The sequence below is a fragment of the Momordica charantia genome (assembly GCF_013281855.1).
Source record: "Momordica charantia cultivar OHB3-1 chromosome 6 unlocalized genomic scaffold, Mcharantia_2.0 BLBB01000006.1, whole genome shotgun sequence".
Classification (NCBI taxonomy): Eukaryota; Viridiplantae; Streptophyta; class Magnoliopsida; order Cucurbitales; family Cucurbitaceae; genus Momordica; species Momordica charantia.
This window is the reverse complement of record NW_028275164.1, coordinates 2,767,223-2,792,802: the sequence shown is the minus strand read 5'-3', so window position 1 is coordinate 2,792,802 and position 25,580 is coordinate 2,767,223. Positions and strand designations below refer to the sequence as shown.

Sequence of the window (25,580 nt, the reverse complement as noted above, 5' to 3'; positions counted from 1 at the left end):
ATGAGAATCGAGTGGTTATCCAGCGATAAGGTAAAGTTTTCTTTTCTATGACTTTGTACTATCATTTTAATGTCGAGGACGTACAACATATCTTTAGTTTGCTAAAATATATACCAAAGTTCTTTCTAAAAGGGAAAAATATTAAAAAAGGTGCAATCACATCTACCTTTTTTCTTCCTTTTTTCTTTTATGATAGGATTCGAACTAGAAATATACTGAAATATTAAAGATATAGAAATTACAATAACTTCTAAGTAATTTGAGGTACTTGGACCCTCTCCTTTCTTGAGTATTCTTACTCGAGCCTAACCTAATAATATTCTCAGTTATATCTTGATAGTAATCCTATCTTTTAATGTGATGAGGTAGTGATTAATTTTCATCAAATCATTTGCTTTTCTGTTCCGTGGTCTGAATTTTATGCGTAAGTTTGATCGTTTTGCCTTTACATTTTCTTTGATAATGTTAGAAACTTGATGTGTTATTTTTTTCCTTTTCCTTTTTCTCATATATGGATTTTAGTGTTAATGTTTAGGGGATGCCAAACAACTTCACCTGAGTATTAAGATTAATAGTAGAATAAATCTATTTATTGGAAGCTGATTTCCTGCTGGGATTTTGGCTGCATTATTATGTTAACAACTTATCTTAGATGGTAAAAGGAAAATTATATATAGTTTGGCTTGGTTGATAATGACTTTATTTTATTATTTATAGTTTTATAAATGAGGTGGTTTACTAATAATTCTCTTGTCCTCTTTTTTTTTTCTTCTAATTATACAGTATTTTGAATGCTAGCCCATATTTTTTAAGAACAATTTTTAAACTGTGGACCTTTTTTGCTTTATTTTTATTTTTTAAAAATTTTATGCTTATTTACTAGTTTTTTTTTTAAATCTTATTTCAGTGAGTATTGAAATCGTAGTCAAAATCCAAAAACTAAAAGGAATAATTTTTGGAAATATGTTTTTATTTTTAAAATCTGACTTGAAATTTTGAAGGGAAAAACTAAACAAAATAAATTTTAGATCGTAGTCAAAAGCAATTTATTTATAATGTTCGAAAAGAAAAGGTGTATTCCAAACAAATTTCATGAAAGAATCTCAACGGAAAATAAAGAAAAACATGAAAATCTCTAATTGAAGTGTTAATATAAATGAAGATGATATGATAATGTTATGATTAATAGATAAGAAAAACTTTATCCATTATTTTTAATATTACAATTCAAGCTGAATGAAAATTTTGATATCTTCTCAACTTTTACTTTTTATTATTTTCAACACAAATTATAAACTTATTGATTTTATTACCTATGCTCTTAGTCTTTTTAACTTTGATCTATCACATTATTTCCCATATTTTCTTCTTACACGTATTTCTTTTTCCTTTTTGACTAGTTTCTATAGGACTTTTTTTTTTAATATTTCTTTTGAGTAGTGAGCAAAAGGAGAGATGATTAGTAATATAATGCGTAAATGCTCAGTTGTTGTCGTAACACATTCATGCTCAACTGTTGTGGTAACACAGTCCCCAGAGGAGGATAGGTAGACATACATGGGAATTGGAGATTTAAACTCGTGATCTTTTGGTCAAAGATATGTGTCAATTATCATTGAGTTTAAGTTCATGTTATCATAAAATTACCATTTTAATCTATATTCCAAAAATTTTATTAGTAATTTTGTACACAATAAAAATATTTCAATACAATTTTATTATTATATTTTAACAAATTTTGTGAGTGCATGCCAAATTTATGATAGGAAAAATGATATAAAAATAAAAATGAATTGATTAAAATAGTATTAAATAGACGTGTTTGTAAGTATATAAATTAAAATGAATAAAAAATTTAAAGTAAATAGTTAAAAGAAACCAAAATTGAAATCAACTATTGAAGTAACAAAGCGTACTGACATACTAAAAAAAGGAAAAAAATCCAAGGGAACCGACTATTATTTTGTTTAATATTTTATAGAATCGAAGATCTAGATTAGGCTTGGATTGTACAAATTCTGCACGGAAATCAAATTAAATCAACTTAAGAAAGGGGAGATGGGGGGTCACGTGTATAGGAAGTTAAAAGGACACGCGTCAAGGAATAAGAGGTTCAAAATTGGATAGTGATTATTTAGTCGGTTGCTTTCCTTCTTGTGTGGAAAACGCGTCCGATCCCCACACGGCGTCTATTTACGCTCTTTTTCTTTTTTCTTTCTTTTTAGAAAATTCTTCATTTTCTTTTTTTAATTTTGTATTTTCGATTGTGATGTTTTTATATTCCATTTCGATTTTGAAAATTCTATATCTTGTTGTTTTAGAGTTATGTTTGATAGGTGATTAAATTTATTTATTTAATTGAGTACAATATGTAAGGATAAAACATCAAACTCACAGTCTTTTGATTTGACATATATGTTAATTATTTCATTGAGTTATGTTGGCTTTGGTGGAGTGTTTAAATTTTTAATTTCGTAGGTAAATTTTCTTAAAATGGAAACTGACATTTTTTTAAACTTGTTTAATCTAATTGGTGGATTCGATCGGTTAGTTTTAGTCTAAAGTTGAAGATATATAATTTCTCCATTTTTCATTTTCTATTTTGGATGAAAGACGAAGAGGAAGAAGGAACGATCGAAGATGAAAGAATAACAAAAGGGGTGTGAATTTGAAGAAAATTTGAGGAACCAAAGAAGATTGAGAAAAAGGAGAGTTGTAGCATTGAAGGATAAAAAGAGCATTATTGTCATCTAGTATCATTGCATGAAAAAATCTCCTACACAAAAGTAAGTCTCACCGTTGAGATTGAGACACAAAAGAAATAAAGTAACCTTATTATTAAAATAGAATAAGAACACAAAAAAAAAAAATTATTATTATTTCATTTGTCATACAGTCTAATAATATTAGATTTATTAGTGGTAGGTAAATTTGTAGTCTGCAGACTCTAGTTTATTTAACTTTTTACTCTATTTGTATATTTTTTAATTCAAATGTTAATGTTGATGACGAGCTCAAAATAAATGCAAGATAAAATTTAAACTTCAATAAAAAATGTAAAGTCATACCATCGTTAGAGAATTGGTTGCAAGTGGATTCATGGGATATTTTGAGAACTTATTTAAGAAAATAATATATAAATGCAAGATGTAATTAAGAAATAAGGTTTAAATTTTAATCTTTATGGTAGGATCTAAACTTAAAAAAATAACTATTTTTCAACCTTGAAAATTTTAAAATAATCTTTTTGATTGATGCATGCCAATATCAATACATTAAATTAAGATTTTGTGTAGTAATATTTGTATTTCTTATTTCTTGTTTCCTCTTTTTTAATATTATTAAAATAGAACTACATTGTTTCTCTTTTTTAATTAAAAAAAAAACTAGAAACATGTTTAATAACTTTTTCTCCTGTTTCTTGTTTAAAATTTTAAACTAAAAATTTTAATTTTGTAAATTAAATATTCAAAATTTTATTATGTTATATTTATCCTACATTAATAAGTCAGAATGATAAAATAATGTCTATTCATGTTTTGGAAAAAAATATAGAAAATGAGAGCAAGAAATTCAATTTTGTTTTTTTCAAGATTTCTATACAATTTTAGAAAGGTTTCTTAATAGGAAGAAATTAAAAACACAAATAGTTGCCACCTATTTTTCTCAAAATTTATAAGTGAAAAAGAACATTATCAAACGATGTTAAATATCTTGATTTAAGTCATATTATATATCTATTAAAAGTAAAATAGAATCAATTTGCTTTTGTTTTTTTCTTTAATAAAGACAGGAATTGAAAAATTGAGAATTGAGGGACTAAAATGAAAAAAAAATAATAGTAAAGGTAAAATTAAAAAATCAAAAATCAAAAATGGGGGGCAGATTTTTATTGACCAAAAGGAAGGAGAAGGACCGCATCTAAATTGGTTGGAAAGAGGAAAACGAGGAAACGCAGTCGGCCATCTCCGCGTCTTCTTCCTCTTCCCACTATAAATACCCCTATTTTCCTCTTCCTCTCTTCAACCATAACCAGAAATTTCCTCTCTCTGTTTCAGATTCGAATTTGACCTCTGAACATGGCGACGGACCCGGCCGCCGCGAAGCCCAAGCCCTCCGTCTACCTCCAGGACAGCGAGGAACTCCGCAAGGTTTTCGACCGCTTCGATGCCAATGGCGACGGCAAGATCTCCATCTCCGAGCTCGATTCCGTCCTCAAGACCTTGGGATCCTCCATCCCATACGATGAGCTCCGCCGCGTCATGGAGGATCTCGACTCTGACAAGGACGGGTTCATCAACATCGACGAGTTCGCCGCCTTCTGCAAGGAACCGATGGCCTCCGACGAAGCCGGTGCCGCCGAGCTTCGCGACGCCTTTGACCTCTACGATCAGGATCACAACGGCCTCATCTCCCACTCCGAGCTCCACCTCGTCCTCAATCGCCTCGGAATCACCTGCACCAAGGAGGACTGTCAACGCATGATCTGCTCCGTCGATTCCGATGGCGATGGAAATGTCAATTTCGAGGAGTTCAGGAAGATGATGACCGCTAATTCCAACTCCAATGCGCCAAACGGAACTTCCGCGCCCTAGCCCTAGCTTCTCCTAATTTCACTATCAATTAGCTCGCTGTGAGGTAACGAAGTCGATTTCATCCTCCGTTCCTTATCTCCTTTCATTTCACTGTTTCTCCTTAATCTGAATCCGTATATCAAAGTGTTCTTGTTTTCTTTACCGATTGTAACATTAAACTCCGGATCTGTCTCTGTTCTCCCGGCATTAATGCCAATCTTTAATTTCAATTCCGGCTCCTTTTGGTTCTCTCCAAGCAGGCCTCGGCCTCCGACTCTAGATCGAAACAAAATTTCCGATTGACTTTCCGGGAATCATAACGTGCACTGCAGTTCAGTACTCTTCTTCTTCTTTTTTTCCTGGAATTAGAAAAATAATCGAAAACGAGTCAAACATTCTATTAACGGAAAAGATATTGTTAGCAAAGTCAATTAAGTAATGACAATATTTTTAGGCCCTTAATCACGCCCATAATTTTCCTTAATCCTTCAAATAACAATACCAATTTTTTTTCTCAAAATATATATATATCTTATATACCTTTCATTTCTAGTGGTTTTTTAATTTTTAGGCCTTGTGGTTGTATTGTTATTCTCAAAAAAAAAAAAAAAAAAAAGAGACCAATTTTTTTCTTTTTTCTTTTCCTTTTTTGTGATTCCAAAGTAAAGGCCAAACACAGAATTTATCTTATATGCCTTTCGTTTCAAGTGGGTTTTAGTTTTACACTATGATGTATATTCTTAGAACATTTTAATTATTCTGACAACGATCTGTTATTATTATTATTATTATTTTGAATTTTTGGTAATTTAAAGTACAATAGATAGTTTTAATTGACAGAAGTGTTCCTTTAGGACAGAAAAAAACTACCGAGTAATTTCTCGAGTTTTAATTATTTAATAAAAAAAAGGGTCATCTTTTATAAGGTTTTGTCTTGTGAGAAAATTCTCCCTTATCCAGATTCCAAGGTCCAAACAAATTTATAAAAAAAAAAAAAAAAACCTAAAATAAGAGATGGAAAAAGACCAAAAATTATCATACAACGGAGGAAAATATACATATTATTGATTTATGGATACTGGCAGATGAAGTGTGGAATCAACCGTTTTTTTTAATTTGCTAAAAACAATGCATCGAAAATCAAATCAAAATGATTCGATGGATCATAGCATAGATCATAGGTTGAGAAAAATTCATTTCATCTAAATTGTATGCCTACTTATTTAAATATGTTAAATAAACAACAATTTAATTACATATAAACTTTTTTATAAACTAATATTTGTGTAGAGGGTGCCAAAATTAATGAATTTAGCTCACTAATTGGCACTCTGATTAGAATCTTTAATATAATATAAGAAAGGTAAATTTAAAAATTTTAATAGATCAAGGACAAAATTAGGAATTATCTTTAAAAAATTAAGGATGTATCTAATTTAGCAAATACATAGATTTTGCTACTTTATTTATTGGATGAAAATGGACCATGGCATTAATTAGATATAACCTTTCTTTCAAAAAAAGAAAATTAGATATGCGTTCACATCGATAATAAATTATTAATATGATTGCCATATTGGGACTAATTTTTCTTTTTCTTGCATGCATAATTTTAAACATAAATCACCAATGAAGTTAATAAATTATGGTAAATTTAATATATGAGATATTTAATCTATAACTTCAATTGAGATTGATAAAATTAATGCTCATAGGATCAATTATTTAACTTTGAACATAACTAAACTTGTCTAAAAATCTAAGAATGTAAAGTGGAAAATCTTTACACTAAACAACACTCCAAAAAGCATGTGAGGCACATAAAGGAAAAAATTATTTATTTCACATGAGCTCAACCTATCGACTCATTAAAAAATGCTACATATTGACGACAAACCATCTTATTAAAAGTCACCATGGAGCATAGCTCAACTAGGTTAAGGTATATATCATCAACTAAAATATCGAAAGTTCGAATTCCCGCCCACACGTGTTGAACTAAAAAGAAAATGTCATTGAAAAAATGTCAATTCAAACATATCTCATAATCAGCTATATATTACCTCTCAAAAGACAATAGTTCAACCATACACTACAGAACTAAAAACGAAAAACAATCTCGTTAAAATAATGACATGTACACTCGAGATGCAAAATTTTTTCCCCTCCTCAGAAAAGGATACATACATTCAAACTTCTAACTTTAAAAGAAAAAAAGAAAGATGCTATTTAGGGTTGGAAAGGAGAAAGTCGAACATTTGTTCTTCATAATTTGTATGAGTTTGATAAAACTAAAGTAATTTGATTTATTATATATGGATATGTTGAAGTGCATTTCTTTAATAATTTGGAGATATATGGGGTGTTTGGGTACGTTGATGGAGTGAAAAGACAAAGCAAGAGACACAATAAACGACTTCCACGTCTCAACTTTTTTTGGGTTAACCACTTGCCACTTTCCACGTCATTAAATATATATATATATATATATTTTGAATTTTCAACTTGATGAAGAATTATTAATTTCTTAATTAGTTAATTATTTTGATTACATCCTTGAATTTCAAATATACTTATATTTAATTTCTATTGTTAATATATATCATTAACTAAAATTTCAGCCACCTAAACTTAATTTAATTGGTTAAAGTACCTATTTTCAATCAAAAAATTGTTAGTTCGTAGTCCATCCATACATATTGGATTCATAATAAATAAAATAAAAATAAAAAACCAAAATTCCAGTATCTTAAGAGGTATTCCATGACAAAATATTAGTTGAGCCAATATGATAGACTAGGAAGACAACCCTTTTAGCTTATCTTAGATTAAAAAATTTATACAGAAAAGTTTGGAAATTTTTGAAATTTCTTTCTCCAATTTGCCCTTCTTAAATTTAAAGAATTATCGGGGCACAAAAATTTACTGCTCTTTATACATTTCTTTCTCTACCCAAAGTTTAATAAGCTGAATTGAATAAACTAAATATTATCAAATATTTGTGTGTGAGAGTTTTGTCAACATCGTGCTCCAACAATATAATAGTGTCAAAATAGAGATAAAATTATTTTTAATAATGGATTTGTGCAATAATGAATAAATGAGTACATAGTGACCAAAGTAAGGGCTGTGGAGAAACATATTAAAATCCCGTCTCTATATACATATATTATGCTTCTACTGGTGTGGGCCCCAACAAGAGTGGCAAAATGGTCATATCACCCCATCCATGATTCTCTTCCTATTGTTTTTGGTTTCACCCAAAAAGCCATCATACCAATGGAGATAATTATCCTATCTTATATATCCATGATCATCTCCTTCCCTAGTCAATGTGAGACTTTGTTTGCAATCACCTTACAAATCCAACAGTTTGAATAGATGAATAAGATAAGATCGAGGTTTTCAAACTTGCTCTTTATAAACTCTTCCTCTTCCAACCACGATGTTATTAATGAGGAAAGGAACGTACCCAAAAGGATTTAAAGAATAGGGAGATTAGGTTTTTGAAGTCACACTCTATTTCAATACATTTATTATGTTAGGTGGAGAAGTATTTTTCATCTCAAACCTTTGCGTTAAATCTTTTGAGAGTAGTTTTCTCCTCCACACAATACTTAGGGGCAGTCCCTTTTAAAGATTAGTTCACGAGAGGGAGATATAGAGCTATAAAATATTGTTGTTTAGCTATGCTTGAGAGAAGTTTGGGGTGGTTTGAATAAGAAAAAGGATTTCGAGAGAACATAATTGTTGTTGTCTTGAACGAAATTTCAACACGAAATCTTATCTACGCTATTCAGACGTGCACCCTTCAGAATCAGATTGCAATCAGATCGAAAGCTCAGAAAGATGAAACCACACGTGTGAACCTTCCTATGTGTGACAAGAGTTCAGCATCTTTTGCTTTGTCATTCCCAACGGTTCAGGATTCTCAAAGTTTATTATGTTAGAAAGATTGTATTGAATGCTGCACATTTTTCTAATTTTTCCCATGTTTCTTATGCAGCTCCTTTGTTCTTCTACACCAAAATTTAGAAATGGTTCATGTGGGCCAACTTGAGCATAAATTCAATTGGTTTTAGATATATATTCTCAATTAATGGGTTGCAGGTTTGAATCTGTACATGTTTTTGAACTAAGAAAAAAGAAAAAAATATATATATGGAAGCTCAATCACATCACTTCTTTAATACAAAGATCTCTCTTTTTCCTTCCAATAAAAACTTTCCTTTTCTTTATCCTTGGAAAAACTCATAACCCCAAAACTTTTTCAATAATTAGAGGGAGAGCTAAGCATTTCTAATGATAGACTTAAAGATATAAGAAACCAATTTTTTAAAAGACACGAATTATGGATCTCAGTACCTTTTGAGATTTTGAGAAGAGTTGCTCTTTGGAGAGCACAGTACGATGAAAGTTGTAAGCTGTGTTCGGGGGGGAGTTATTGTCTATTGTTGGCCTCTATGGTAGAATCAGTCGGGGGCCTGAGAGGCGGTGGTTTACCTTGTGGCGGATGTCAGCGGTTCGAGTCCGCTTATCTCCAACTCGTGAACTTAGCCGATACAAAGCTATATGATAGCACTCCATTTTTCCGATTCGGCAGTTCGATCTCAAAAGATGATTGAATTTCTTTTTCCAGTGTTCTTGCTTTCCTAACTAGCTTATTGGGGGTTGCCCTACCAAATTTTTTAAAAAGACATAAATTACTGACTTCAAAAATGATTGATTTCCCTTTTTTTTCCCTCTAGAAAATGATTAAGCTTAAGCTTAAACCTAGGACGTTTCGTTCTGATACCATGTTGAGGATGAATAAACCATCACTCAATCCAAAAGCTTAAGCTGATGGGTTGGATAAATTTAATTCAAATATTGGATATCCAACAAGAAATAGGGTGAGTTTGAGGATAAGTTTTTATTTGGTCCCTTAAGTTTTAAAAACTGGCATTTTAATCATCAACCTTTTGAAAATGATTCTAAATATTCTCTCGGGACAAATTAACCACTGCTGGAGGGGGAACCAATGAAAAGGGGGAAGGGAAGGAAACGAATGGAAACTGTCGCATCAGTAGTAGAAAGAAATATTTTAACACCTCATTTTAAAAATTCAAGTAAGTAGAATCTACCCGTCAATTTAACTACCACGTCATTTTTTTGTTAAATACATTAAGCGTTAATTCGTTCTCAAGAACTATTTAAAATTATTTTCTAAAACTTGGAGGTTAAAATGTCGAACTTTTGAAACCTAAAAAATCAAATAGAAACATATCTTCAAATTCAACGGAAATACATATTTAAAAACCAAAGGTTTGAAACAGGTTTTGAGAGTAAATTAAGGAGGTCCAATTTGGCATACTTGAATGGACCTACCCTAGTGGGCTTCTTGGTGGTTGAGTCCTAAGCTAAACCTAACCTTCCTAATCAGGAAAAGAAAACAGAAATAGACAATTATTTATTTATTTATTTATTTTTATATATTTAAAAAACCTTTTTTTTAATATACTAAAGATATTGTAAAGGAAATATTATTAATCTAGAATACTTTTTTAAATGTTTTATGGTATTTTATTACATATTCAAAAGTGCTCGACTTTTTTCTACAAATATTCTAGATTACTTTCGGATAAAATATTTATTTGGTGTCTTTTTTAAATTCAAAAGTATTAGTATTAGTACGAACAGTTCTTTATTTAAAAAATTATTCCTTAAAAAATGTTCAATAATTTACTGGATAAGATTTAATAATCATTTGAGTTCGAGACTTGTAAAAATGAAAAAAATCATTTTTTATTGGCCGTATTGAACACTGATATTTGTTTTTAATTTCTATTTTTTAAGAAAAATATTAAAGTATTTCTGAAATAGATAATCACCATGAAACTTTAACAAAATCATTTTAATTAGATTGAATTCACTTTTAAAATATTAAAAATAGAATTTCCAAACACATTCTTAACTATTGATATGCAATTATTTTTTTTTTCTATTCAATGGTACTTTCATTTTTTTTAAAAAAAAAACTTGCTCATATTTTTAAAAATTCACAAGGGCTTCAATTAATTATAAATTTATCTTCTATTCTAAAAATATATATATAAATTTATCTTTACGCTGAGAAAATGTAGGTATGTTCACCGAAACTAAATTTTAATAATCCTCTCATTAATAGATATAATTATTATAACCATTGTTCATTCAATTAAAAAATTAATAATTAAATTTTATTTTAATTATAAAAATATATAAAAAAAAGAAGTAACCTAATTTAATGTATGATATGATTATTAGGCAGGAGGATCCAATGCTAAGTTATAATCACATCTAAATTAAGGAAATTATGAAATTATGAAAGTAATTAGATTAGCCATCTTGTTAATCTCGCCAGCCAACTAGGATACAGCGAGAGAACTCCCCAATTGAAAGTTCCACATTAATAACATTATAGTTCACACAAATTTAGAACATTTATTCAATATAATTTACATAACTAGATAGTTTCTTTAATATTATGGTCATGATATGACTCACTATCGTATATATTCATCGATAAAGTTATTTTTTTAATTCTCTTGTATGGGATAAAAACAGATATGTTACGTGGAGAACAACGGAAACTCCAAAGACAAGATCTGTTCTAGAACCTCGGAGTCATTTAGCGACCGACCTTTAAACTTATCCAAAAGGTAAACTAAGTGAACTCCATTTGGTTAAAGATCTCGCTTGACTCCGACCTTGTGCGCCCGACAGAACGGCCTATGGTAACAAACTTTTCGAAAAGCGCGTAACTGACAGTTTGGATGTCTTTGTCAAATCTCAACCCTATAAATAGAGAGCATTATTATGGCATCAAGTGCGCAATCAAAGCTCGATATTACACTTAAAGTCGAACTCCTATTGATTTAAACGCCAAATTGTTTACCTCTCTTGTGCAAGTCTTCCTTGCCAAGTGGACACTCAAACTCGACCTAGTACTTAATCTTCAACGATTCCGAGCTAGACCAAGAATCACCATAAGCATTCTTCTTGAAAGTTTAAACATCCTACTTTAGTCTATAATTTTTCAAATATTACTAGCTCCCTAAACTTTACTTAAAAAAACTATTTTAGTCATTCATGTTAAAAGTTTGATCAATTTTAAAATATAACATTTATTTCATTACATGTGATTTTAAATATTTGTTAATAAAATCGAGTAGACGAACAAAAGACACACGACCTGTAATTAACAATAATGGGTGAAATTACATTTTATGCAAATACACATGGTAAAATAAAAAATGTAAAAATGTAAAATTTAAAATACAATAAATATAAAAATTTGCAGGCAGAATTTGCTGACGGGATTTGGATTGGGGTGACAGCAAGAGATAAACCTTGGAAAGAGAGTGGGAGTGGACGCTATTGGGCCATCTTCTTTCTTAATGACACCCACAGGGCACAGGCCCGTTTAATAATAATTATAATAATTATTTATTATTGTTATTATTATTTATTAAAAAAAAAAAAGGTCCATCCTGATCCATCATGTCGTTTCATGATCAATCATCAATGTTTGTTCACATGCGACGGCACTCGAACGAAACCCATTTCTTTAGAAAAAAAAAATAATAAAATTAAAAAAACTTTCTAAGAAAAAGTAACAATAAAAGAAGCAAAAATTTAAATACTATTATTTTTTTAGTAAAATAAGTGAAAGCGGAAAATTCATACTTATGATTTATTGGTCAAATACATATGCCAATTATACGTTGAACTAAGTCCATATTAACAATTTAAATAATACTGTGATGATATATTTTTTATCTTGATTGATGTCTTGTTTTGATTAGCGTAATTTCAATTTTTGTTCATTTTTTAAACCTGATTTTGATTTATATATTTTATTAATTATAGCATAACATTTTATTTATTAATTTTTTATTGTAATAAATTTATATTAAAATTTTCTTTTGGAAATATAGACTAAATTGATATTTTTTACTGAGCATGAGAACAATTTTTTTTCTTAAAGTATATAATCAAAATAAATCAAAGTTTAAACGAAAGAGATATGTTGTTTGAGTATTTATTTTAGTAAATAAACTTAAATCTCGTTATCATACCACCAGCGAGTGTTTCAAACGAAACGAATATTGAGTAAGTAGATATTTAAAATAAAAAATTTAGAATAAATAGGATTAAATAAGAAAAATTAAAAAACTCAATCGCAATACAATATAATATATGCGAAAAGGAAAGAAAAGGAATAGGAGATTTATAAGTAAGAAACTAGAACTAGAAGGGAAGCGGCGTGGTCATTTGTGTGTCCGAGCCCTGTTTTTAGCAGAGAGAAAAGAAACAGAGGAATGGCGGATTCTTTCGACGAAGAGTGCGATTATCTGTTCAAGGCGGTTCTGACCGGCGACTCCGGCGTCGGAAAATCCAATCTCCTCTCCCGATTCGCAAAATCAGAGTTCCGTTTGGACTCCAAGCCGACCATCGGCGTCGAATTCGCTTACCGGAATATCAAGGTCGCCGGTAAGCTCATCAAGGCCCAAATCTGGGACACCGCCGGCCAAGAAAGGTACGCTCCCACCCTTCTTCTTCCTCCTCTTCCTCTCTTTTTTTCTTTTCTCTCTCCTTTCAATCGATAAAATAGAGGGAAAATTCTGTTGATAGGATTTTTAGGGTGTGTTTTGTTTGGTTCTAAATTTCATGTTTTGATAGCTTATTGATTTTTAAATTAGGACACTTTAGTCTAAAACGAACATAACTAGTGGTCATCGGCTCTGATCATAGGTCGTAGATTTTAAAAAAAAATTAGGAACAGTTTAGAATTTACAATTAACTTAATCTCGGTATGATTAAGTGAATAAGACATTATTATCCGTATAAGATATCCCTTAGAATTGGAGAAGAAGAGAGAAAAAAAAAAATATTTGTTTGTGTGGTAAGTGTAAGGCCGGCCTATTATCTAAATCATATTTGTGTTTTTTTTCCTTATTTGTTTGAAGGGAATCATATTTATGTGTTTAAAATACTAATTTTCAACTTTTTTTTCACCTTACAAATTTGACGTGAATATTATTTAAATAGTTAAATTTTAGTGTTTCTTTCTTTTTATAATCTCACAAGTCTACAATTAGAGGCAATTAGTGAACTATGTTAGTTTTATTTCTGTTACATACTTTTCTTCTCCGATGATATTTACATGTTATCCATAGTGACGACATATAGGAGTAAATCACTATTGACTCAATGATGATTTTTCAATCGAGTAAATCACATGAATTAATTCTATTGACTCAATGATGGCTTCTTAATCGAGTATGTATTTTAAAATTTTGTGAATCACAATAGGTATTTGAAGTTATGAGTTACTCCTTCTTAAAAATGTAGTATTCCTTTCAATAATTTGACAAATGGTATTTAAAAAAGAAAATTTTTTTCACAAGGATTGGACCATTTTTCTTAGTTCAATGACTAAGCTTGAGATATCTAATGGGTTTCAATCAATAATAATGATCAAACCCTATTAGTCAAAATTATGGATTAAAAAGGAGAAAATTTTGATCTTTTTGGAGGGACCCATAAACCTAAAAAGAGAGATGAAACTTGTCCTCTTGTGTCTGATTGAAGGCTAATATGTCTCCAAATTAAACAAATGCATTACCCAAAAAAAAGGAGAGTTGATAGAAGGAATAAAGTGCCTCAATTTTAATTATAAACTTTTTGAAACTTTAGTTTAAGGTATTTATTATTAATCCACCTTTTCCTACCCATTTTTATTCTCTCGAGTCATCAGCCAATTTTGAGCACTAGATAGTTGGACTTTAGTCATTTTTTTAGGTGGGACGGAAGATTTGAATGTCTGACATCGAGAAAATTATTATATACCTTAATCGATTATATATTTTAATTGTTGAATTATGTTTATGTTGGCTGACCATATATATATTTTTTAACTAAGAGTGAGCAAAGAAATATGGAGAGATAACTTTCCTTTCTTAATGTATTTTATATTTGAAAAATTATACAAAAATGTTAAATTTGTTCATTAGAATTTATGAACAAAAATTAAATCAAAGGATAAAACGATCAATTATCCAAATTTTAAAGAAAAATCTATGTTTTAAAAAATTGTTTTGGAAACAAAAAAAAATTTGTTCCAACATGAATAAAAGTATTTTTTTTATCATTATTTTTTTTATTAAAAAAGAAAAAAAAACTTAATCGGGACATTATCAAACAAGAAGTAACCAATCTATTTTTTTTAGTGTGACAAATAAATGAATGGCTTTCCCCACATGTGTTTTCCCTTTTATTTTTTCTTTTGTTAATCAATCCAACGAGGACTTGCCACGTAGAACTATTTTAGGAACAAAATTGGTCATAAAAGTAGGGGAAAATAACATTAAAGAAAGGTATAATTATTGTTTTCCAATTTCCGCAAACAAATGCCGTATTTTCCGAAAAGGCGACAGTTTTTTAAAGTGAACTTTGTCATCGTCAGATAAATTATTTATATTTTGTATAAAATATTTGAGAACGGTATTTAACTCAAAGATATAAAATATTATTTATTGTCTTAATATATTACTATCCAATTTTATTATGATTTTATTTTCTATTTCTTGTTCTGTTTTGTTTAATGTTTCCTTCTAAAAAATTAATTCAAAATCTTAACTAAATTATACGTTAAAATATAGTTTAGATATTTTAAATTCATCTCTATTTCTAATTAGATCTCTAAATTTTAAAAAATTTTAAAAAATTTAGTCATCTTGTTGTTGTTATATTTAACAAATAATGTATGATTTGTTTTCTTGTTGTTTGAATTTATTATTAGAGATATTCAACATTTTCTCAATTTCAAAGACTAATGTTTTAGTTTAAATTTAATTATGATATATAGATTTAGGGCAATTACAAGTTCATATTATCGAGGAGCACTAGGGGCATTGCTCGTTTACGATGTAACCCGAGTGGCGACATTTGAGAACGTGAAGAAGTGGCTACGGGAATTGAGAGAGTTCGGAAATTCAGACATGGTCATAATTCTCGTGGGAAACAAATGCGATTTGGGTCATTCTCGCGAAGTGCAAGAAGAGGAAGGGCGGCTCTTAGCGGAGTCAGAATCATTATTTTTTATGGAAACTTCTGCTATGAAAAATGTGAATGTGGAAGAAGTATTCCTCCAAATGGTTCGTAGGATCCATGAGATTGCTTCCCAAAAAGCTTTGGATTTACCTAAACAAATTGAAAAGCTTGCTGCTTTTCCAAATGGGAAAGAGATTATTAGCATTCATGATGTAACTCCAACCAAACCTGATTCTTATTGTTGCTCTATATGAAAATTTTGTATTAAATACAGTTTGAAACTCTTAATCTTTTTTAGTTTTTATATTTATATATATACATATATAATAAATATTTTAGTTATAGCCTTTAAATATATACAATCATCATGTCTAATATTTGACTTATAAAAAAGAAGTCTAATATTTGACTTTGAATTTAGATAACCTTTATTAGAATTTCATTAAATAAATAATTGATGCTACCTTAATTGCAATATTTTGTACTAAAAAAATGTAATATTTGAGGTATGATTGGGAAAATATCGTATATCCTATTCGTTTAGTGAATGTAATATCATAAATTATAGTTCATTGTTGATATTAATTTTCACCACAATTTGATATTCTACCTAACCCAACCAACTTACCCCATAATTTTAACAATAATCATACTAGAAAATGGCTAATAGAAAAAAAAAGAAAAAACAAGAAAATGAAATATGAATGCAGACATTACTTACATAAATTGAAAGGATAAGAAATTAGAATGAAAATAAATCCAAATGAAATTGATCTGAACGAGAATGATAAAAATCAGATGTATAACCATAACTATAACACCCCTTCTTATTTATAGCTAATTACAAAATAAAGAATAAAAAAAGGATTAACGAGGTTGTTTGTTTGCAAGGATAATATAATCGTCTCGCATGATAACGAGCGCAAACTATTAACTCTGGACAGTATACGAATATCACAGGAACCAAACAGGCCTTTAAAGATTGGAAATTTGAGACGCAGATTAACGAATGCGTCGGTTACAGGGTGGTTCTCACTCGTGTGTGACAGACCACTGATGGTTCTCAGATCTCTGTGACTCCAAACCGTGGGACCCACCCAGAAAATTCAGCAACAATCCACGCGTTACCCTTCCACGTGACCCGCTTGTCACTGTAGACATCTCGGCCCTCCCCCCCTTCTTTCTCTCCCTCTGCCCTCTATTGTCCTGCTTCTTCTTCAATTCTCTGCAAGTGCCACATCTCAATCAAAATCCACGACGCTGCTTTGGAAAATTGTTATTATTGTATTTAATTTGATGAGAGTTGACTAGGTTTCTCCTCTGATTTCAATTTCTCTCGGAGGAAGCTGAATCGCTGGGAAGGATCATGGCTAATTGGATCTCCTCCAAGCTCAAAGCGGCTGAGAGCATTCTCCAGCAGGTGAATTTCCCCTTCCCTTCCCTCTTTCTTTTTGTTCTTATTGTTTTCTTTTTGAGAGTTCAGTGGGAAGTCGAGAGGTAATTCGATTTTCTTTTTCTTGTGCGTTCTTTGGAAATTGTAGATCCGTAATGAGTCATGTCTCTTGATTTTTGGAGAATCTAGCTGCGCATTACCGCATTGACAGTGTAATTTATCTCTATGTGGATGTATGTTTTGCTTTGCTTCGTTTCTTGAGGTTGTTTCTTTGTGTTTGTGTGAAATGGACAATTCAGATCGATCAGCAAGCGGCGGAGTCGCTTAAGAAGGGCGAAAGGCCTCCAGCGGTGGATAGTCTCGAAGCTACTAGTAAAACTGGGGATATTTTGCCTTTAAAGGATCAGCTCAAGAAGAAGAACCAATTAGACAACGATTATCATGGCAAAGTGCGCAGTGATTTAAGTTTGAACGTCAGCAGAAACCAGGATAATGTGATTTCTGCCGTGTCGAAACCCTCGCCAAAATCACCTACTCTTACGGATAGTGACTGGACCGAACTGCTCGGTACACCTAATCAACCTTCAACTTCGGCTGCATCCCGCAGTAATGGTTCATCTTCAATTCGTGGTGTGAAGAGAGACGGTCGCAGACCAAATAATGGAGGTTCAAATATTTCGGTGCTGGATTTCAAGAAAACTCAGAACACTAAAAGTAACAAGTCCATTGGGGAAACAAAGAAATTAAATAGGAAAGCAAGTGATGTGGAAGAATCTAATATTTCAGTTTCGTTGGGGACAAATTCAAGAGTTGATCCGAAAAATGATAAAAATGTTGCACACTCCGAAGGCCAAGAATTGGATAAAAAAGAGGCTGGAGGCAATATGTTAGTCCAAGCAAAAAGTGTGGAAAAAAAAGAAATTGGTGGGGATTTTGATTCTAAGGGTTTTACTTTAGAGAAATCTGTGCTAGCAATACGAAATGGTCAGTCTTCAGAAACAGTGCCGGATAGAGATCAAGCTAAGAGGATATCTGATATGAATTCCATTATGAAAGATGCTCAAAATCATCGAGGAAGTGGTGTTTCTGGGAAGCATAAATCAGACGAAGTTTCTCGTAGTTCTATATCTGATGATGTAAGAAAAGAGTGGACAGGCTCTTCAACTAGTGATGGGAGTTCTGGTTCAGATTCGGACTCAGGTTCAGCTTCTGATTTTGAAATTGAACGTGAGAGGGAAGAAAGGAGAAAAAAGAGGGAGAAATTTCTGGCTGAGAAAGCAGCAGCCAAAGCAATGGAGGCTATCAAAGAACAGGAAGACTTGGTTGCCAGACTGGAGGGTGAGAAGCAGAGCCTGGAAAAAATACTGGAGGATCGAGCAAGAAAGCAAGCAGAAGAGGTAAATTGTGTAGTTTCTTCTTATTAAATTTAGAATGAGTTTGATAATCAATTTTGTGTCTGAATCTGCTCAATGTGAATTTTGAATTGTGGTTCTATTACACCAAAAAGAAAAGAAAAACAAAAAAAAAGAAAAGCCAGGATACTAAATAAGTATCCTTATAAGAAAAAAAATTATGAACTTGAACAAATCACCAGGCAGACCTCTATCCACTTGTATTCTGAAAGAGATATACTTCAATTCCCAATTTAAGATGCCTTTTCAAAAAATTTTAACTATAATATATGATAATCAGCTCCTTCCCAAGCGTTGTGGAAACCAATTGGCTCTATTTTAGTCATTCAATCTGGACATTTAAAGTTGCTATAAGTTACTTCCCTTTGATATCTCTTCCCTAATCGATCCATCTATGCTGACTCACCTACCGTGAAGCATTCTCAGGAAGCAGTTTTTGAACTTTTTGGAGGAAGTAAGATGAATAATCGAATATTTGTTCAATTTTTAAAATTAGAAACGGTTTTATGTTGGTGAAGATGGAACTAGGAAATCCTAAAAAAAAATAAAGAAGATGGAATTATGATATAGAAGTGTGCTTAAGCTAACAGACTTTGATACATAATTTATCCAAAATGAAATTAAGGCTTACAATGTAATCCTATAATAATGACAAAAAACTCCAGTTTCTCACATCCCAATTAAAATATGATTAATAATATGCATAATTGAATTAAACATATTTATAAATCCAGTTGGGATAAAAATACAATATTCCAACCGTTGGCCTTTAGTTAGCCTGCTTTCTTTTTGCCATATAGGTGCCAGGTTAGTTGAAAAGATACCTATTTATGAGGCAACTTTCTTGCGGCTTTTAATCTCTGTTGGATACATTTTTCATTTTTGTACTTTGTTTTGAATGGACTATGAACAATTCGTCAATACCCAAATTCTGATGTGTGGAATATCGATTTTATTTTACAATGCATATGCATATATTTTTAAAATTCAGGCTTCAGAGCTGCAGACATCTATGATGGAAACAATGGAGGCTGTTGAGCTTGAGAAGCAGAAGCACAATGAAACTCGTAGAGAAGCCCTTGCTATAATGGCCAAGCTTGAGGTAATCAACCCACAACATGTTTCTGTTTTTATAGTTATTTCTTCCTAGTGCTTTTGGTGATAAATATTGCACCTTTTTGAAGAATATTACGTGAGCTTTTTATTGTTTTACATTACTAAAGCAATATATGGTTTGCAGACTGAAAATGCCGATCTTGCAAGAGCCCTTGCTTCTGTACAATGGAATCTTGAGTTAGAGGTATGATGAGGATTGGTAGGTTAATATAGGCCACTATATTGATGCGTTGGAAGAATTGTTTATATTCATGCCAATCAGCCGCTTATTAGCCATGAATCCCATTTGAACTTAACTAGCCTATCATATAATGTAAAAATATGCAGGTCCTCCTTATCTAACAGTCAAATTTAAGTATTGTACTTAGTTGTAGTAGTTATAATGATTTAGCATATAAAAATAGACGACTTTGATTCAACAAATTTACTTAAAAAATTTACAGAATGATGGAAAAAGACTACTACCCGGTACCCATAACTTTCATTAGTGAAGATTTAAATGGACACATTAAAAAGTCGTTATTAACACATTTACAAATCAAGGGTGTTTGCCATTATTGAATCTTAATTGATTTCTCTGCCTTCGTAACCTAGTGGTCAAATTAAATGTTTTAGTAACATAGGCCTTACTCTATTTCCCTTTTTGGCCTTATCTCATTGAAGACTAACGATGACTGCCAAACAACAATCTTATGGTTTTTATATCTAAATATTGCGAAAGATAACTGGTCCTGCATCTTGTAATGTTTCATAGCCCACGTCTACCTTTCCTGCTTGAACTTTGCAACATTTCTGTCTGCTTATGAGTTATGGGCAAATGCAATATCTTTACCTCTACTTCATACTGTACAAGTATTTGATGGATGAGAGCAATGGGGCTTTATGTTTCATCTTCTTGGACCAGGGTAAGCGGGTTGCAGGACTTCGACAGCAGATTGAATTGAAAGAAACAACTCATGAAGGTACAATTGTTCTTCTGACAAACTGATCTTACTATTGATTTGAGAAGAAACCCTCTTCAGATTTTGAGAGAGATTGGCACTGAAAGATGGACGCTAATTTTGATTGCCTACTTGATTCAAATTGAGTATTCTTTTTGGAATTTGTTGCCATAATATTTCTTCAAATTTTTATGAATTTCCAATTCTATAGTTGGCAATACATCAGTTTTGGGTTTTCTGTGAAAGCTCCAGTTCTCTTCTTTCATAGTAAGATAAGAAAGAACGAACTAAAAGTACAAAGAGTAGTAGAGGAACTCAAACTTTGACTTTTAAAACACACACATTTTTAATTGATGAGACTTGATTGCGAGATATTTCCTACAAATATTAGTTGGAAATGGTAAGTTGCAGTATTAGTTGCTTGTTTCTGTCTGTGGCAGGTTTAATCTGACTGCACGATCAGTACTTCTCAAAATGGTTCTCATCATTGTTTTTTTCCTAAACAAATAACCAAGGACATGAATTAATGAGCCAAAAAAAAAAAAATAACAACCTAAAGGGAGTCCTATGCCAAAGAGGAAGAATGAAACAGGAGGCTTTAAATCTAAATTGATGAGAAAAGTGGGAACATTAGAAGTGTGGAGCATTCTAATTAGAGACTGTAAATTGTACACGATCACAAAAATTAACAAAAGAATTATTGAAAAAATCTGGAATGCCTTTCTTCCCAAAGCAGTCGAGGGAGAGCTCTAATAGCATTTGACCACAAACCACTAGTTTTATTTTTGAGCCACTAACTTGAGAGCAACTCTAGAAGCCCGCCTTCCACCTTTTTGGGACAGCACCAAGCTAGATCAAAGCGTTGATAAATGAAGTTTCAATCTTTGGAGGCAATTTGAAATGGAAAAAAGTTGACTCAAGGTTTCATCACTGTTGCATTGATCAAGGTCCAAGGTTCTCACTTCTCATCGTGGATAATGATTATAAATTAGTATAAGCAATGAAGAAGTTAACATTCTTTACTAATGGTAGAACTATCTAACTTCATTTCGTCAAAGTACTGTTTTATAGTCCTAACCATATTTGTAAAGCTAGGTCAAGTCAAATGCACTTAATTGTATATCAATAATCTGATCGTCTTGTTATCACGTTATATTGGTTAATCAAATTTTCATGTGACTCGAGCATCCATGTGGATCACGGACATGTTTGTATATAGTTTGGATTATAATATAAGATACTCCATGTGGATTGTGAACATGTTTCTATAGACTTTTGACATTTTGGTATGGTCAATATTGTAAGCGTTTTGTTGCTAATTGTATTATAGTTCTTGAAAGCTCTTGCTTTGTTGTAGAACTTAGGAGGAGGATTGCAAGCTCTCATCAAGCTGGAACATCGACAAAACCAGTAAGAATTCATTTGCTTGTGATTGTACCAGTTCTCTTGTAGCAGTTTCTCTCTTCTTTCTTTTCTCCCCTCTTTTTGCCCCCCTTCCCCCCCAAATCATATGCATTACGACCTTTCTGAGATAATTTGTCTTTTCTGATAGCTTGTACTGCAAAATGTTGTAGTTGGCTTTTAAAGGAATTGAGTTTGAATTGGAGATCCTTGATGCAGAGCACTCTCTCATCACTGATAAAGTCCTTAAATTGCAGGAAAAGGTTAGCTTTTTTAGTAATGGAACTGGAATCTCATATTATTAATTTTCTTCCAATGCATGATCTTACTAAAATGTAAACTTTATAAAGACATTCAGATGGTCTTTTGATTTCTTTGTCAATGGAGCCTCCTCTCTTCGTCTCTTCTAACTGGCAGGCATGAAATAGTAGTTTTGATAGTTACACAAAATCTGGTTATGAGCTCCTTAGCAGCATTTTATATTCTTTCCCATTCTTTTTCAGACTGATAATCATTTAACTGTGCCTCTACATTCACAATGTCAAATCGTCCCCCCCCCCCCCCCCCCCCCCTCAAGAAAATTTACAGTAGTATTATCTTATATAAAAACCCTATTTACAATGGCAGTATGATTAAAATTCCTAATTGTCCGTCTTTCTTTTTTTTTTTTATCGGTGGATGCAGTTCTAGATGAATTTGCATACTTGTTAAAATAATATTCTGCTATTTCTATAAACAAAGTATAATACCGAAAAGGGGTATGCGTGTGCATCAATGTCATACCATACATTGTAACTTTAATCTTTCATTGAGTGAATAATTTGGGGAAACGTGCACATTTTTGGGATTGGTAGAAAATTTCAAAAGTCTGGTAATTTAGCGTCTGTTTATGTACCTCTTAAATCTGAACTATAATGTTTAGATTTTCTAATGATCCAATTGTAAAAATTTGTTATTTTTGAGGCATTTGAAAGAAAATAATTTCCTCAAAATAATTGTATTGCCTTATTTTGGAATTATAGGGGAAAAAGTTGGAAGAAAACATAGAGTTGATGAGAAAAGATATGGAGGAACCAACTGAAGTAGAAGTTGAAGTCAAGCGAAGGCTTGGCCAGATGACTGACCATTTAATTCAGAAGCAAGCTCAGGTTTGTCTTTCAATGTTTCTCCATTTGAATTGTAAATTCCAGTTTTCCAACTTCTATGAACCAGGTTCCATACTATCTCTATCTCTCTGGGTAGAAACTCTACGTGGTATGCATTCTTCCTTAACTTGCAGCTCCTAGATATCAAGAACACTGAACATCTAATAGAATGCGTTATGTGGCATTAATAAATAAAAGATTGTAGAAGCCAGCAATCAGCCCTTGATAAATTAAAGATGAACTGTTTTTGTTGCATGATATGACCTAACTATTAAGGTTCCTCTACAGAGATAGAAAGTTAAATGTGATGGTAAGGAACAAGCCGTTAGTCAATTTGGAACTCAGTAAAAATCAAAGCACATGAGAGAAAAAGGTGCACGATTTTCATTTCCTAGCGGTTTCTCCTTCCTAAACCTCATTCCCTCCCCATTCTCCAAAGAAATTCGAGTTAAATGTGATGGTAAGGAACAAGCCACTGTCGTTAGAAGTTTAGATCTCAGCAACATTTCTTCCTTATTCTTTTATATTCCCTTCTATTTTCCTGTCATCCTACATCAAAACCGTGTCAGATTATAAAATAGGAAGTGTAGCTTCAAGGATCATGAGTTAAAAACTAACTGCTGGAATTTTATTTTGAATTAGGTGGAGGCACTGTCTTCCGAGAAAGCAACCCTTCTCTTCAGAATCGAGGTACTTCCACATCCTAAAGCCATATCCTAACATCTCCTAAACATCAGAAATTAACATGAACCATCTTTCTGCGCCTTGCAGGCTGTGACGAGGCAGCTAGAAGAAAACAAGTCAGTGATGAATACAAACGATATTTCCAGTAGCTCGTCGAGGGACTTGGAGTCGGGAAAATGGGAACTTTCAGGTTCAAAACTGAGACCGATGTTGCAGGACAAGATCCACTCCGGGAAGAAACACCTAGGATCCCTGATCCAGCAACTGGATGCAATATATGGAGCAGGCATGGTGTTCATAAGGAGAAATCCAGCAGCTAAATTATGGTCAGTAGTTTACCTTGTATGCCTTCACTTTTGGGTACTTTATATTCTCATGTCGCATTCTCAAGTAGACACAGAGACAAAGTCTGGTGCTGTTATTTCCTTGGAAAACATCAATGCCTCTTTAAACATGTGATTTTCTTTTGCTCTCATTATCACAAACAGATGCCTCCCTTTTCATAAGTTTATATTATGAAATATACCATCTTATATTATTTCTACTCTTAGTTCTCTCAATGCGAAATAGCGGTAGCCCGCAGGCGTAGTGTAGTAGAGACTTCATGTGCTGTGAGAAGGATTTAACAAGTTGGTAGCATTTCAGTAGGATTTTAGATTTTCTGAGGACTTAGCTTTTGCCATATTATTGGTTTCTTCTTCATTTGAACTGGTCAAGTTCTATTGTATCTACTAACTTTGACAATCAATTGCTGAAACATAAACCATTTTCTAGCTTTAATTTCGAATTCTACTTGAAGTTTAATACTTGCATTTTACTTGAAGTAAAAAACTAAAATAGTTGTTAATAAGTAATCTGTTTTTTTATCCGAACTAAAAATTCCTAATTTTTTTATTCTCACCCCACATGTTGAACTAAAAAAAAGTAAAATAATTTAAGAGTATAGATGACCTTGTAAATTATAAATACGTAATTTTAAAATAGAAGATGTGATTAACAAATCCGACACTAGAGATGCTCTTTTGACTTTTTTCAACTCTCTATTACCAAGGTATTAAGTTTTTATTAACATACATCCCTATAGAATCGCAAAAAAAATCAACAAAATATAAAAAGAAAGATTCACAAAATATTACTAATGATTTTTAACTTATTTAAAAATGATTAGATGTTTTTGTTAATTTAAATATTGATTATGAATTTTTTCATTTTTCATATTTAAAAAATTTCTATTGTTATCGATATTTCTATAAAATTGTGATTTGAATATTTTGAGATTTAAACCATGGTCTATTACAGATTTTAAAATGTCCCCTTTCAAAAATTTTGTCTTTCTTTGATCTTATGTTTCAACTCATCCTATTGCAAATAGATAGATCTATTTTTTCTTTTATTTTTCCTCAATGAAATTAAAAATGAAAATGATTGATTCTTACTAATTAAATGTGGGACATGTGATGTTTTTTTAAATTAATAAATGAGATTAGATACAGGTGGAATGAGACTCTTATGTACAGACAAAGTATTGATAATGAGACATGACATTTCATGTTGACACATCTACAATATCAATTACTTGTTTAATATTATTACAATTAAAATAAATAAAATGTTGTGTAAAAGTCCTATAATCTCCTTCTATCAAGGTCTAATTGATCAATTGGTAGTTTTTAATAGAATTCTTCCCACCCACCATTCCCATATTAAAAACATCAATTTTTTTTTCTTGGGTGTGAAAATCCAAATCTTTAACTTGTACCTTTAATGGAAAATTTTAAATGCACCAAAGAAAAAGAAAGAAAAAAAGAGGATGTTTTATCCAACTTAAAAAACCAACC

The 25,580-nt window shown here is 31.5% G+C and overlaps 3 protein-coding genes across 3 annotated transcripts; all 3 read left to right on the top strand.

Moving 5' to 3' along the window:
- The first annotated feature begins 3,974 nt into the window (after positions 1 to 3,974).
- On the top strand, positions 3,975 to 4,823 carry LOC148210559 (putative calcium-binding protein CML27). The gene has a single exon (XM_088126161.1). The coding sequence runs from the start codon at positions 4,080 to 4,082 to the stop codon at positions 4,593 to 4,595; it is 516 nt and encodes a 171-aa protein (XP_087982287.1). The 5' UTR covers positions 3,975 to 4,079; the 3' UTR covers positions 4,596 to 4,823.
- Positions 4,824 to 12,807: 7,984 nt separating this feature from the next.
- On the top strand, positions 12,808 to 15,994 carry LOC111006897 (ras-related protein RABA6b). Its single transcript, XM_022278997.2, has 2 exons — positions 12,808 to 13,134; positions 15,466 to 15,994. The coding sequence occupies exons 1-2, from the start codon at positions 12,917 to 12,919 to the stop codon at positions 15,902 to 15,904; spliced, it is 657 nt and encodes a 218-aa protein (XP_022134689.1). The 5' UTR covers positions 12,808 to 12,916; the 3' UTR covers positions 15,905 to 15,994.
- Positions 15,995 to 16,799: 805 nt separating this feature from the next.
- On the top strand, positions 16,800 to 24,286 carry GC2 (golgin Putative 2). The gene is made up of 10 exons (XM_022279153.2): positions 16,800 to 17,070; positions 17,343 to 18,440; positions 19,447 to 19,557; positions 19,696 to 19,755; positions 20,476 to 20,533; positions 21,870 to 21,922; positions 22,087 to 22,176; positions 22,936 to 23,061; positions 23,701 to 23,748; positions 23,830 to 24,286. The coding sequence occupies exons 1-10, from the start codon at positions 17,017 to 17,019 to the stop codon at positions 24,199 to 24,201; spliced, it is 2,070 nt and encodes a 689-aa protein (XP_022134845.1). The 5' UTR covers positions 16,800 to 17,016; the 3' UTR covers positions 24,202 to 24,286.
- The last annotated feature ends 1,294 nt before the right edge of the window (positions 24,287 to 25,580 follow it).

What these genes read in the sequence shown, in the direction of transcription:
- LOC148210559 (XM_088126161.1), top strand. Translation starts at nt 4,080, where the DNA reads ATGGCGACGGACCCGGCCGCCGCGAAGCCCAAGCCCTCCGTCTACCTC.
- LOC111006897 (XM_022278997.2), top strand. Translation starts at nt 12,917, where the DNA reads ATGGCGGATTCTTTCGACGAAGAGTGCGATTATCTGTTCAAGGCGGTT. An exon ending in GACACCGCCGGCCAAGAAAG is followed by an intron (nt 13,135 to 15,465) that starts GTACGCTCCCAC and finishes TATGATATATAG; the next exon opens with ATTTAGGGCAATTACAAGTT.
- GC2 (XM_022279153.2), top strand. Translation starts at nt 17,017, where the DNA reads ATGGCTAATTGGATCTCCTCCAAGCTCAAAGCGGCTGAGAGCATTCTC. An exon ending in CTGGAACATCGACAAAACCA is followed by an intron (nt 21,923 to 22,086) that starts GTAAGAATTCAT and finishes AAAATGTTGTAG; the next exon opens with TTGGCTTTTAAAGGAATTGA. An exon ending in TAATTCAGAAGCAAGCTCAG is followed by an intron (nt 23,062 to 23,700) that starts GTTTGTCTTTCA and finishes ATTTTGAATTAG; the next exon opens with GTGGAGGCACTGTCTTCCGA.